At 36.5% G+C, this 16,062-nt stretch overlaps 1 protein-coding gene across 4 annotated transcripts in view; it reads left to right on the plus strand.

The window, feature by feature from the left end:
- LOC115212873 overlaps positions 1 to 15,720 on the plus strand; it is a 66,456-nt gene extending 50,736 nt beyond the window's left edge. Inside the window, exons 4-5 of one of the 4 annotated variants that reach the window (XR_004999622.1) lie at positions 1 to 479; positions 4,852 to 6,283. The exon at positions 1 to 479 is cut by the window's left edge and continues 1,244 nt beyond it. Coding sequence is in view for 1 of the 4 variants with exons in the window: in XM_036503810.1 (XP_036359703.1) it covers positions 7,735 to 7,787 (53 nt within the window). In the remaining 3 variants the exon portion in view is untranslated. Of the gene's footprint in view, positions 480 to 4,851; positions 6,284 to 7,734; positions 7,893 to 15,687 lie in introns of those variants that run through there. The other 3 variants (XR_004999623.1, XR_004999624.1, XM_036503810.1) reach the window with 3 other exon arrangements.
- The last annotated feature ends 342 nt before the right edge of the window (positions 15,721 to 16,062 follow it).

Consider the following 16,062-nt stretch of genomic DNA (forward strand, 5'->3'; position numbering starts at 1 on the left):
CATGCTGTCAATTCCATCACTTGCTGCTCGGTTAATTTATATATTTTCAAATAATCTCCTTCAGTTTAAAAAACTAGTAGAGTGTTGAAATTTAAGCAAATTTGCTTCATCATTTTAATTAACATGATGAAGAATTGTAATTAAATTCAATAGTTGAACTATTTTTTGGATTATTTCTTTTAGCCATTTGCCATTTCTATGTTTCTAAACACTAAACTTATTTAGTATTTGTCTGGTAGTTTGGAGAAAGTCTTTTATATTTAAAAAACGGCTTCTGTACAGGGCACGTCCATACTGCAAAACCAAATGATTAACAGCAATAATTCATTCTTTCATAAACATACACACACACATGTATGTGTGTGTGTGTGTGCATACATATATATATATATATATACACACACATATATATATAAATGTATGGTATATATATATATATATATATATATATATATATATATATATATATATATATAGGTGTATGTGTGTATGTGTATATATATATATATTATATATATATATGTGTGTGTGTGTGTATAGTGTATATGTGTGTGAGTATAAGTAGTTGGTGTTAGGAAAGGCATCCAGACATAGAAACCTCGCTAAATGCAACAAGGCAGTGATATTTCCCATCATGTTTAGGTGAGCAATACCCACCGAACACATGCTAATTTCAATTGTAAAGAGCCATCCGACTCATGACAGCATGAAAAGTAGATGTAAAATGATGATAGATATGTGTGTATTTATGTATGTGACTATGCGCCTATATATATACATATATATATATATATATATATATATATATATATATATAGTGTATGCATTTCATTCCACTGCACAAATATGCAATAATGCAGTTACTTTATTTTTCATCTTCAAAACAATAAGCTAGTATTTGTGATATTGTATTCAGAATAGAAGATGAAAGGGCTCTGCTGAAATTCTTGGTCTTTGTTCTAACTCATACTACATTGAGCTTATTCCCTTACTTCCATTTCTCAGTGCCAAGCTATCTGATAGACTGTCTGACATAGTATGTGTAACTGTATACTTCTGGCTACCAAAAATTAATTATTTATTATAATGGAATATATAAAACACTCACTTAAAATGTATAACATTTCTTACATAGATGTATATTCTATATTCTACCAATAAATATTGAGTATGGTTGATCTGTGTGTATACCATGGGATCAAGCTTTGTAACACTATGTATATAAATCTATACCTTACATACATTAGCATGTATATATATATATATATACACACACACAGACACTCATACATATGTGTGTATGTGTATGCATGCATGATGTATGTATGTGTGTATGTATGTATACTTGTGTATATCTATAAAGTGTTTTGCCACAAGAACAAGTAAACACAGGCTTTTAAAAAGAACTCAATACCTGTTCATAATGAAGTAGAGTACGAAATGTAAACATAAATCTTTTTGAATGATGCAATAGAAGTCTCTCTAGAGTAAAACCCTTATCTATATAACATGTTTAATGCATGGGTATCATTGAAAAACCAGAAGTTGTAGTTTTCATCCAGGAAAAATCCTTTCGTGGACACATTGTGTTAAAAAAAACATTATATATGCTTCATAACCAGGTAAAATGAAATCACTTCTGGGGCATCTGTAAAAGGATTTTTCCCAGACTAATAATTGCTGCTTGAGGCTTTTTAATAATGTACATTCATTAAGTGTGTTATATAGATAACACACTTAATGATTATGAATGATTTGTTGTTTGATCTCATGATATGTTCAAGTTATATTGTACAAATGATCATTCCAATCATTCATTAAAGAAAATGAAAAATTTTGCAAAATCATTATAATTTTGTGTGTGTCTGTGTGTGTGTATGTGTATACATGCATGTGTGCATTTGTGTTTTTCAACAAGTGTCATAGGGTTAAATCATTTGTTTGAAGCTGATAAAATCATTACATTGCTACACTGAGTTTACGTATTTGTACATTTTTCATGCAACACACACACACACACACACACACACACTCACTCACATGTAGTGACTTAAGGAACATGACAGAAACAGCAAAAGTTCAGCTTGGAGCAAATACTTGTTATAGGTTGCTAGGAGTATTCATTAGTGAGTAACTATGTACTTGAAATTCAAATAGGTTTTACACTACTTGACATGTACACAGCCACATAAATAACCTGTTATATATGTATGTACATATAAGTATGTGTATTTGAGTAATATATATATATATATATAATATATATATATATATATAGAGAGAGAGAGAGAGAGAGTAATAATAAGATATATATATGTGTGTGTATACAAATACATATATACATATTTATATATGTATGTATATGAAGGACAGATATTCTCCATATAGAATACACTCCATAGTGCTCAAGAGATTTAAACTTGAGCAGGTAGAGGAGTAAATGTTAGGGTAAGCAAATTAAGCAAGTCGACATACAAAAAATATTAAATACATTTAATACAAACAATGTACACGTGTTTACCTATAAAAAGGTCTGACTTACAGAGAATAGAAATCTCAGGAATTAAAGGAGTTGAATAAGAGTTTTACTAGTCCAAAATAATGATTGTAAATTGATTCCATCATCGGATAATACCAGCCTCCGTCTTCAGGGAAGAAGTTTTACAGTTGACGTGTTGACAGAAAAGAGATTAAAGATATTCCATCTTTAGTCAACACCTCAATTGTAAAGCTTCTTCCCTGAAGAGGGAGGCTGGTATTATCCAATGATGGAATCAATTTACAATCATTATTTCGGACCACCAAGCCTCTAGAAACAGCTGTTGGACTGGTAAAACTCTTATTCAACTCCTTCAATCCTGATATCATTTCTATTCTGTGTCATACATATATATATATATATATATATATAATATATATATATATGTGAGGGCGCGTGGCTTAGTGGTTAGGGCATTCAGCTCATGATCGTAAGGTTGTGAGTTTGATTCCCGGCGACGCGTTGTGTCCTTGAGCAAGACACTTTATTTCACGTTGTCCAGTCCACTCAGCTGACAAAAATGAGTTGTACTTGTATTTCAAAGGGTCAGCCTTGTCACTCTCTGTGTCACGCTGATTATCCCTGAGAACTACATTAAGGGTACACGTGTCTGTAGAGTGCTCAGCCATTTGCACGTTAATTTCACGAGCAAGCTGTTCCGCTGATCGTATCAGCTGGGACCCTCGTCGTCGTAACCGGCAGAGTCTTTTTTTTTATATATATATATATATATATGTTGGTGCAAACAGGGAAAATAGAACTCAAAATGTATCTAGCAAAAGTAACAGATTGACTCATAGTCCAAAATGTTTGTGTGTTGGTATGCGTGTTGGTGGTTGGGGGTGTGTGTGTAAAGTTGTTCTGTGAAAGGGTGGAAAATATGTGACAATTTCTGAGTATTTGTGTGTATGTTTGTATGTATACACATGTATGTATGCCTCTATATAGGTGTGTATGTATGAAAGTACATGCGTGTGTGTGTGTAATTGTTCCTTTTTATGTGTTTCTGTGTATATGTATTTATGTGTATGCGTGTGTTGCTTGCTATATATTCAAGGATGTGGGTAGGACAAGAAGAGGATATAGATTACCAGCATTATCATTGCTCCGTGACATTCCGATCTACTGCACAATAGTTCCATTGATCAACTTACACTGTACTGAAATTAATATTTTGCAGTATATACATCAGCTATATATACATTCATACACACACACACAGACACACACAGACACACACACAGACACACACACACCCACACACACACAAACACACACACGCACACAAGTCAATAGTTGGTTGACTTGCAAGAAATAACTCAGATATCCTTTCAAATCATACCCTACCTTATCAAACAGAGATGAGATAGTCACGGTTATAATGCTTTTGATCATTGTTCTCCTCTGTTAGAACTGGCCTGGGATCAGACAACAATAAATTCATGCACACACACACACACACACACACACACTCACACTCACACAAACAATTATATGAGGCTAACTTGTTGCAAGCCACAGTTCCGTCTGTGTTTATGTCTGTCCTTCTACTTGACATCTGCCTGCAAGTTGTAGGCATACCTGTGTGGTTAAGAACTTCACATCACAGCCATCTCACTGAGCTGCACTTTGGGCCAGGCCAGTGTCTTCTGCTACAACCCCAAGCAGACCACTGTCTTTTGAGTGAACTTCATAAACAGAAATTATAAGAATCCTGTCATATATGGTATGTGTGTGTGTATATACATATATATATATTTATATATATATATATATATATTATATATATATCCACACATGCACATGCATACATATACATATATAGATATATCTGTGTGTATTTCTATATATATATATAGATAAATATATGTGTGTGTATATATACATATACATACATACATACATATATATATATATATGTAGGTTATGAGAGGTAATGGTGTCATTGAGACCCGAAGGTATCAGGTAATGGTGAATAAGTACTATAGATAGACCATAGTCAAGTTCCAGGTTCGGTGATTATGTGAATAAGGGTTCAATGTTGGTCATATGTCAGCGTGTGTTTATAAATATTTTTTTTTCGTAATGAGATAAAAAAAACCAAGGCTGTGTAGATTTTAAATGTTCTAAAATCTACACACCCTTTGGTTTTTTTCTTATCTCATTACAAAAAAAAATTTATATACATATATATATATATATATATATTATAATTATATGTAGAAAAATACAAACTGGGACAAGAACGCAAAACACTTAGAAGATGATACAAAAAACACGGACGGGACATATATATATATATATATTATAAGACAAGGTATAAATAATAGTCTTTACATATTTTTCTTTATTGCAGTAAATTTTTGACTTACAACTGTAAATATGTTGCAACCATTATTTACACCTTATCTTGTATCTCACTCTCTGTGAAAACCAAGCTAACTAGGGCCCAACCATGGATTTACAATATAGAATGGTGATGAACTATTACCTTGGACCCTGCCACAAGAATATGCAAATTTCTTTACAAATCTAAACAGTATTGCGAGTCTGATGCACTAACAGAGCTTATAAAATATTTTGCCCAGATTGATAATCCCTCACTGACTTTGTGTGTGTGTGTGTGAGGTCTGTGTGTGTATATATTTATATTTAATACATATGTATGTATGTATGAGAAATAAGCATAAACACAAGTTTCTTTTATATTTCTTATGTACATTTTACTGTCATGGTTGTTTGGAGCCTTGCCTTAGGTATCCCAAGTGCATTTAAATGCTCAGCTACAATGGATCACAAGGGAACACTTTGTTGCATTAAGTTAGAGGTATGTTTGTATGTGTCTGAGTGTCTGAATATGGAGATCTCACAGTGATATAATATTTACAGTCCTTGTTGACATTATGATTGGTCGCTCTATGCTTTGTAAGACATCTGGAGTAAAGAAAAAATCCCTTACTTGAGAAACGAGTAAGGGTTGGCAACCAGAACATCTGGCTGTAAAAATCCTGCTTCAAAAAACCCCCTTTCTCGCCCATGCTAGCATGGAAAAGTGGGCATTGAATGGACACTGTGTCTACCCATCTAGTCAACATCTACTTTTTTTTATGTAATCAGGTTGTATCTGAAGATTAAAATTTTGTGACATTCCACTAGAATAAAATCAGTGAGCAAGTTGACACTGAGAACTGTTGCATGTAATAAAATAATTCCATAAGGATCAGTACAGTTTGGTTTTGGATTTCACCACAATACAAGCATACATACACTAGTGTGTATATAATTCTATTGTTAAAATCCAAAATGTATATATATAGTCCTTTTACCAGTTCAGTTTAGTGAACAATTTTTGTCTGAATTTCCTTGTATTTCAAAACCAGACATTCAAACTTTATTTGATATCTTGCTGATATTGTTGTTGTTATTGTTGTTTTAGAGTTCAGTTAATTACTCTCTCTCTCTCTCTCTCTCTCTCTCCTCTCTCTCTCTCTCTCTCTCTCTCTCTCTCTCTCACTCTCTTTCTCGCTACTTTACAAATGGCGTTCCTGTAGCAAGAATCGTTTTTGTTTTATAATACTTTATACATTTTAATTGATTATTGTTGTTGTTGTTCATGATGGCAGTTGTATAGTGAAGATCCCAAGTAGTAAGACTTAATCTCCAAGAATTCCACAATTTTCATTTTTACAATTGTACACATCTTATTGACATTTTTGGGAAATTAAATTTTACAAAGAAATCAAATCTGTTGTTATCTTTATTTGTAACCAAATATTTCGTTCAGCAACTGTAACATATCTCACCAGTAGCAGCCATCCTTTTCCGCTATATGTCCACTGTAATCAATCTCAACTCTAGCTACTATCCACTGCCTCCACATTTCTATACCACCACAGTCACCTATCACTACTGTAGCTTCCATCCACAACCATTACATGTCTTATCTACCATTCACTGCTGTCACATGGCCATACCACCATTACTTCTCTACTCTTTCATTCCCCTGATCAGCTATAACTGGACCTCTCTGTGGTTACTTATCTTGCAAGAATTAGTAGCTAAATTCTAGTAGAATTAGTAGCAAGGTGGCAAACTGGCTGAAACATTAGCACGCCAGGCGAAATACTTAGCGGTATTTCGTCTGTCTTTACGTTCTGAGTTCAAATTCTGCCAAGGTCGACTTTGCCTTTCATCCGTTCAGAGTCGATAAATTAAGTACCAGTTACGCACTGGGGTCGATGTAATCAACTTAATCACTTTGCCTGTCCTTGTTTGTCGCCTCTGTGTTTAGCCTCTTGTGGACAATAAAGAAATAAGAATTAGTAGCTAAATTCCCTCAACTACATTCCACCTTCTTTAAATAACTGATACTCTGGACGATTGGTCCCTGATAAATATATAAAAAAGACTAGATGGTCATGACTGGAATCATTTTGGTTATAGCTCTGAACTTAACCAGAGCTGAACTGGAGCTAAACAACAACTCTTTTTTATGGTCTAGCCAACACAGATATCTTTAAACCAAGATTGGGCAACTATTCTCAAGAAGTAGACCACATGAGGCATGACTTATCACCAGGTAGGCTACACTACTAAAAAATTTGTTGGTATACCATTCAGAAAGTTTTGTTGGTTGTAGTTTGCCCATGACTGCTCTAAACCACCCTGCAAATGTGATACTTTCCACAAAAGAAGTCTCTAAAACTCATATCAGAAATAAAATTTCAAACCAATAATTAAAAATTATATATGGATTCTTTTGATATTAAAGGTTCATGATTTTTCTCAGTAGAGATATGAACTGCACAAGAAATACACCTGTAGTATTAAAGTGATTCCTCATTACTGTTTTACACTGTTGCAGCCTGCTAGGGACGACAGCCCTCAAATCACATTCCCTACCATCTCAAATAAATAAGGTAAATACACATTAGAATAATTTGATCTTAGACATATACCTAAAATTTCAGGATGGTCACACAGCTGTAATGTCTTTTATACAGGGCTTAGACATTTTTTCAAACATTTGAATTGTAGTGCTTATAGACACTTAGTAGTAAACACACTTGTAGTGTAAAACAATGTAAACCTGTGCATAATATTCCTGTTTTCATTGCACAACCTGAGCACATATGTAAGCATTTATGTAGTATTTTGTGAAAGTTTTATCAAAATTGTGTGATAATATTTTTCAGACTACCAGAACATGGGACAGTCATTTTCATTCACCTTTAAGTTCTCACCCTAAGTGACTTTTTCCTTCCCCTTTTCTTCTTCTTTTAGTTATACTTGTTCTTGAACATATATTCTCCTGTAGACTTTGAAATCTTCAAATCAACAGCTATTTTTCTTACGCTTAGATCATCTTTTCTCTTCCTTTGAATCAAAGAAATTATTTCCTTTGAATGTATTTGAATGTATTTCCATCAGATTAAAAAAAAAAAGATCCTTCTTGAAAGATGATATTTATTCAGGCACAGGAGTAGCTGTGTGGTAAGTAGCTTGCTTACCAACTACATGGTCCTGGGTTCAGTCCCACTGTGGAGCACCTTGGGTAAGTGTCTTCTACTATAGCCTCAGGCCAACCAAAGCATTGTGAGTGGATTTGGTAGACAGAAACTGAAAAAAAGCCCATCGTATATGTATATATATATATATGCATGTATGTATGTGTGTGTGTGTATATATGTTTGTGTGTTTGTTTATCCCCTCAACATTGCTTGACAACTGATACTAGTGTGTTTACATCCCTGTAACTTAGCGGTTCAGCAAAAGAGACCAATAGAATAAGTACTAGGCTTACAAAGAATAAGCTCTGGGGTCGACTATAAAGGCAGTGCTCCAGCATGGCCGCAGTCAAATGACTGAAACAAGTAAGTAAAAGAGTATTGGACTACTGTAAGCTGCCTTTGCACTGGAAAATTTGCATTAAAAAGTTTGAAGGGATTTTCTAAGGTGATACTAAAGTAAAAAGTGCTCACAATACAGAAAAGACTGAAAACTATTCTTAAATAGCTCCATGAAATAAACTTTTGAGAAAGTACAATTTCTCAGGCGTATGAAAAAATCTGCCTATCACCTGTTATAGCTCTCTAAGATCTGGTTCAACATCGTGAGTTAAAAGCAAAACAACACCTTCTATTTTAGATACCACCACCATCACTACTGCCACCTATTACTATTATACACTGAAGCCACTTTGAAAGATGATCTAATTGAAACTGTAATTAAATATCTGAGAAAATTGAGCTGTGGTTACTTGACTACTGAATCACCCTGAACAGGTGTAGTGTGGTTCTGTGGCGGACATCAATTTAATGCTTCACTAAATTCATAGTCATGAATCTGATTGTCAATGTGAAGAGAAGGAAGGAATGGTTAAAATGTTTAGCCCACTTGTTTGTTCATAAACAAGCTTAGAGACTTATATTCATTACAATATGTAAGCAGACAGAGAACATATATTAAGTAAGTAGGCCACAGAAAGTTAGCTGCATAGTATCATTGTGCATTGTATACAGGCTTTAAACCTATCAAATATATTGGACTCGGTTTGGAATCAGAAGAAAAATAATAGAGAAAAGGAACTGCATATTCCATAAAGCAGGTTATAAAAAAGAAACATGTGCATGTAAATACAGACACATACATACATGCAAATTTACATATGCACATACATGCATACATATGTAAATGCATGCATGCATACATACATACAAATTTTGCATACATATGTGCATGCATGCCTGCCTACCTACCTACATGCATACATATATACATACATTACCTACCTACCTACATACATACATACATACATACATAGAAACATACATACATATATACATACAAACATACGTACATAATACATAAACAAAAGTGTACAGTAAGATCCATGATGGTAGAGTCTGAAAAGTATAAGGATCTAATGGTAATCTGGATGAAGTGATGGTAAGATGGATAAAGAGGAGTATTGAAGATTCAAGAAGGTAGGAGAGATGAGGGTCCAAGAGTGGAGGAAGTTCAGTCAAGCAGGGAACTATAAATACATACCGTAAATCTTCGCATATAATCCACATTTTTTTCCCAACATTTAAAGATCAAAATCCCTAGTGCGTACTATATACTAAAAATGAAAAATATTTTGTAAGCAATGTCCAAGTCTCTATTTGCTGTCCGGCTATGTTCATTCAGACGCATTTTATGATGTCGGGCACGAAAATACCTTAAGCTGAGCCTGAAAGCAATGAATTCATAAAAGAATCATCCATAACTTGCAGTAAGCAACATTTATTAAAATAAAAGTATTCAGAACCCAGAATAACATGTAACAAAAACAATTTGCAAACATATTTACATTCCCATATAACAGTTAAGAACATCACCATTATTGTATATAGTGGATTTGGTAGATGAAAAGTGGAAGAAAACTGTCATATATATATATATATATATATACAACTTATAAATAAGGGCAAACAAAAAAATTTCTAATGCCAAATATGCCGAAATTGGACACATTGTCCATAACCAAATAATTTTTCACAATATGCACGCTACTCGAAAAAAGGTCGACAGAAATTTCTGAAAAAATTCCATTATTACCATATCGGACCGATTTCAGGGTTAGTTCATAAGTACCCTTCCTTCGTCAGTGATAAATGTGGCAAAAGAAATAAATGAGATACTTACTAATACCCATGGAAGAAGCAAAACACTAAGTCATGAGCACAATTAAGTACCCCAAATACATCCAAAATAGAAATACTCCAGTATTTTTTAATATGCTGGCCATTGATAAAATTTTTTTTTTCAAAAATAATTTTATTCTACATTAAATATATATATATATATATATATATATATGGAAGCTTAAAGATCCTGCGAATCGACAAAGATTTAGAGATGTAACACTCAAAGCCTTTGACGAAATAGAAGGGGATGTAGTTTCACCCGATGTGGATGACAATTGGAGGTTTTTATGGGACAACCGGCTGAGAGCCACTGACCAAGTCTGTGGATGGTGCAAAGTCCCCTCTTGACCCAAGATTACATGGTGGTGGAACAATGTTGTTGACAGGGCTATTAGAGAAAAGAAACAGGCTTGGAAGGACATATATCATCATCGTTTAACGTCCGCTTTCCATGCTAGCATGGGTTGGACGGTTCGACTGGGTTCTGGCAAGCCCGAAGGCTACACCAGGCCAGTCAGATCTGGCAGTGTTTCTACAGCTGGATGCCCTTCCTAACGCCAACCACTCCGAGAGTGTAGTGGGTGATTTTATGTGCCACCGACACAGGTGCCAGACGAGGCTGGCAGACGGCCATGCTCGGATGGTGTTTTTTATGTGCCACCGACACAGGTGCCAGACGAGGCTGGCAGACGGCCACGCTCGGATATGGTGTTTTCGGTGTTTATTAAACGATGATGATGATGATGATTATATATATATATATATATAATCATCATCATCATCATCGTTTAATGTCCGTTTTCCATGCAGGCATGGGTTGCATGGTTTGACTGAGGTCGGAAAGCCAGCAGCTGCACCAGGCTCCAATCTGACCTGGGAATGTTTCTACAGCTGGAGCCCTTCCTAATGCCAACCACTCCGAGAGTGTAGTGGGTGCTTTTTATGTGCCACCAGGGCGTGATACATGTAAAGTATTAGCAGATGCTCAGGGAAGGAAAGAAAGATGGTTTAATGTTTCGAGCAGATGCTCTTCTTTGGAAACAGAGGAAGGTCCAATAGAAGGGAAGATGGAGGAAGAAAATCACCAATGATTCACATAACCACATGTGAATCATTGGTGATTTTCTTCCTCCGTCTTCACTTCTATTGGACTTTCCTCTGTTTCCAAAGAAGAGCATCTGCTCGAAACGTTAAACCATCTGTCTTTCCTTCCCTGAGCATCTGCTAATACATTACATGTATCACATTCTCGCGTTGTGTTTTTTTTGTGTTTGTTCTTTTTTTTTTGATTTACTATTCATATATATATATATATATATATATATATCAAATAAAGATAAGAAAGATAAAATTATGTCTTATGTTTTCACATAATAAATGTTTTCATATGAGATGACATCTGGTGTGCCGCAGGGATCTGTTCTTGGCCCCCTTTTATTTGTTGCATATGTTAATGACATAGATGCCAACTTAAAGAATGCCACAGTGCTGAAATATGCAGATGACATCAAGCTGTACCTCGAAATAAAGAGGTCAAATCCTATACACTATGGATCTCTATTGCAAGCAGACCTGGACACAATGCAGCAGTGGATCATGGACTGGCAACTCAAGCTGGCTGTGGACAAATGTACCACCATGCATTTTGGGAGGAGAAACCCAGCGTCCACCTACTCCCTCCACAACACTAGTCTCAAAAAGTCTTCAAGTGAACGTGACCTGGGTGTTATTGTCGACAGTGATTTGCGTTGGACAAAACACATCGCTAAAATTGTCAAGAAGGCTGAGGGTGTCTTGGCATCACTCACCAAATCCTTTGTGAGCCGCTCTCCGGCTATCTATCTGTGGCTTTATATAGCTATGGTAAGACCTCACCTGGAATTTGCATCACCGGTCTGGAACCCCTATCTTGCCCAGGACATCAATCGTCTGGAAGCTCTTCAGCGACGTGCAACCAAAAGAATACCCTCCATCAGGCATTTGCCATATCCTGCACGCCTTACTTCTCTGGGCATGGACACATTGAAACTCCGACGCCTGGCAGCTGACTTGGCAGACACCCATAAAATTATCAACCATCGCACAAACAATAACTCTGAGCACCTCTTCAAACTCCACCCATCTAACACCCGTGGACATATTTACAAAGTAAGAAAACAGCACAGCTCCCATAACTTCAGGAAACATTTTTTCACGCTGAGAGTTGCTGAAGCGTGGCACAAACTGCCGGCATCAGTTGTTAGTTGTCGGAGCACTGCATCCTTCAAGACTTCCATGCTTCCTGAGATTCGCCAACACTACACTTGATTTTCTCCCCTCCATACACACACAAGCATGTTCACTTTCCAGACATTTCTACATTACTGCATGTACTTTATATGCACTTTCTGACAAGTTGTGGTGCACCTGAGCACTGTATACAATAATTTCATTATTATTATTATTATTATTATTATTATTATTATTATTATTATTATTATTATATAAAAGTTTTAAGAGAAAAATATAAGTGAATGTTTTCACACAATGAGTTTTACACAAGAAAGGAATCATATTTAACTGAAAAGTTGCCACATAAAAAAGTTATACAGAATATATGTTTTAACCAAAGAAGTTTTACAAGAAGAGCAAAGTCACGTTTTACTAAGCAGTTTATGCTGTTTTCAGCTTTCAAAGTTTAAAGCAATTCTTAGCCCATGCGGTGGAAGAAATATATGATTAATTTTATATAGAAATGTCACTTATGCCATTTCCAAGATAAAGAATGCAACTGTTTATTTTGGTGTTCCATTCACTTATGCTCTTCTGATAAGGGCATTTATTTGTCACTATTTATTGTAACTGTCACAGGTGTTGGTATTAACATAATTGCTCCTTTTCTTTATCAGCCTAATCTTAAGATTATAATTCAAATTACTTCAATCCATGTACATATTCAGAAGTGTGTGCGTAAAAGTAAAAGTAAAGTTCTTTCCCGAATCATATCGACTCATGGGACCGGCGTCCTGATTTCCATAGCATATATATCGATCAATGGAAATTGCAGCTGAGTTACCAGTGCCGGTGGCACGTAAGAGAACCATCCGAACGTGGCTGTTGCCAGCGCCGCCCCGACTGGCCTCGTGCCGGTGGCACGTAAAAAGCACCATCCGTTCGTGGCCGTTGCCAGCCTCGCCTGGCCCCCATGCCGGTGGCACATAAAAAGCACCATCCGATCGTGGCCATTTGCCAGCCTCGCCTGGCCTCCATGCCGGTGGCACATAAAAAGCACCATCCGATCGTGGCCATTTGCCAGCCCCGTCTGGCACCTATGCCGGTGGCACGTAAAAAGCACCCACTACACTCATGGAGTGGTTGGCGTTAGGAAGGGCATCCAGCCGAAGAAACATTGCCAGATCAAATTGGGCCTGGTGCAGCCTTCTGGCTTCCCAGACCCCAGTTGAATCGTCCAACCCATGCTAGCATGGAAAGCGGACACTAAACGATGATGATGATGATGATGATGATGATATATTCCTCTCCAGGATGGGACACCAGTCCATCACAGGATAACTCATTTTTGTCTGCTGAGTAAACTGGAGCACTGTGAAATGAAGTGTTTTGTTCAAGAACACAGAGCATCACCCAGTCCAGGAATTGAAACCACAATCTTATGGTCATGAGTCCAACACCCTAACCACTAAGCCATATGCCTCCACATGAGTATATATAATATGCATGTGTATTTTAATATTTTACTCTTTTACTTGTTTCAGTAATTCTCGACTGCTGGAGCACCACCTTTAGTTGAACAAGTTGAACCTAGGACTTATTTTGCTGAACTGCTAAATTGCAGGGATGTAAACTTCCGATTGTCAAGCAGTGATGAGCAAATAAACACAGACACAAAGACACACACATACATGTATATAACAGTCTTCTTTCAGTTTCCATCTACCTAATCCACTCACAAGACTTTGGTCGGCCCAAGACACTTGCCAAAGGTGCTGCGCAATGGAACTGAGCCCAGAACCATGTGATTGGAAAGCAAGCTTCTTTCCACACAGCCACATATTATATATACATGTACGTGGCACCTTGGGGAAGTATTTTCTACTATAGCCTCGGGCCGATCAAAGCCTTGTGAGTGGATTTGGTAGACGGGAACTGAAAGAAGACCATCATATATATTTCTGTGTGAGTTAGAGGTTGAGAAACCAATTAAAGGATCGTACCTATCCAATATACTGCTGGTAGTGTACCCAATTATTCATACCCAAGTGCTAGTTATTGTATGGCAATCTTACAATAGAGTATTATATATGGGCGGAGGTAAAAAGTGGTTTACCCTTGTTTTATACGGCAAATAAGGAAGTGGAGGGGATATAAAATTGACAGTCACCAGCTGGTAAATATTCCAGTATGTCTATCCCAATGTATTAGATGAATACATACACATGTATTAGTGGTACAGATTATCAAATAGAAAAAAGTTGGTAATTGCATAAAGGGTGTGGAAGCATGTGAGTAATTAAGCAAATGAGCAGATTGTCACTAAAACCGGATGGGTGTGCTGGTGCTAGTTCCTTACAGCCATTTCTGTCAAGAGGCAACGAAATCTTCCAGGTTATCTCCATCTCTTCAGTGTTATGCAGGGATGAGCAGAAAATCCAAGCATTATCTGCTCATCCCTGCATAACACTGAAGAGATGAAATAACCTGGAAGATTTCATTGCCTCTTGGCAGAAATGGCTGTAAGAAACTAGCACCTGCATACCCATTCGGTTTTAATGACAATCTGCTCATTTACCCATTTGCTTAATTACTCACTTATTTCCATATGCTTATGTGCTTCCACACCCTTGTTTATGCAATTACCAACTTTTTTTTACTTGATAATCTGTACCACTAATACATGTGTGTGGATTCATCCAATACATTTGAATAAATAGAGATACTGGAATGTTTACCAGCTGGTGACTGTCGATTTTAAATCCCCTCTACTTTCTTATTTGATATATATATATATATATATATATATATATATATATAGGGAAAGTTTACGAAAAAAACAAAGAGAGAAAAAAATGTGTGTAGTGGCTAACGATTGATCATGGCTAACGATCGATCATGTTATATATATATATAACGGGAAGCTTTATGAAAATAAACAAAAGACGAAGGCAGGTTTACGGAAATAAACAAAAGACGAAGGCAGGTGGAATACAAACAAACAATTGTATTAGTATGGCGCTCAGGAAATATAAATAAAACAAGTCTTTAACGTTTCGAGCCTACGCTCTTCAACAGAAAGATACACAGAGAAGAAACACAGAAAGAAGGAGAGAAAAAAATGCATGCAGAGGCTAGCGAATCAACATGGCGATCTGATTTCGGCCAGAAGTCAAAGATCAAACGTGAGACGCAAGAGCGAAATTAGGGGAGATAATAGGGTTAAATGACCTCGCTCCAACATAGGAGTGTGTGTGTGTGTATGAGAAGAGTGTGTGTGTGTGTATGAGAGAGTATTAGTGCGTATGAGAGGTCTGGACGTGTGTATGTATATATGATGTGATGTGTAAAGTCGTATGGTGTAGTGTAGAGAGAGAAGATGAGGGAAGAGGGGGGAGAGAGGGGAGGAGTGAGGGTGAGGAGGGAGAAAGAAAGGGGAGAAGAGGAGGGGAAGGGGGAGAAGGAAGGAGAGGAGAAGAGAAGGAGGGAGGATAGAGGGAGAGGGGGAGAGAGAGAGAAGGGGAGTGAGGGAGCAGAGAGAAAGAGGGAAGGGGAAGAGGGAAGAAGGAGGGAGGGAGAAAGAGGGAAGAAGGGAAGAGTAGGGATGAAAGGATGAAGGAC

The sequence above is a fragment of the Octopus sinensis genome, linkage group LG6 (genome assembly GCF_006345805.1).
Source record: "Octopus sinensis linkage group LG6, ASM634580v1, whole genome shotgun sequence".
In the NCBI taxonomy this organism is placed as follows: domain Eukaryota; kingdom Metazoa; phylum Mollusca; class Cephalopoda; order Octopoda; family Octopodidae; genus Octopus; species Octopus sinensis.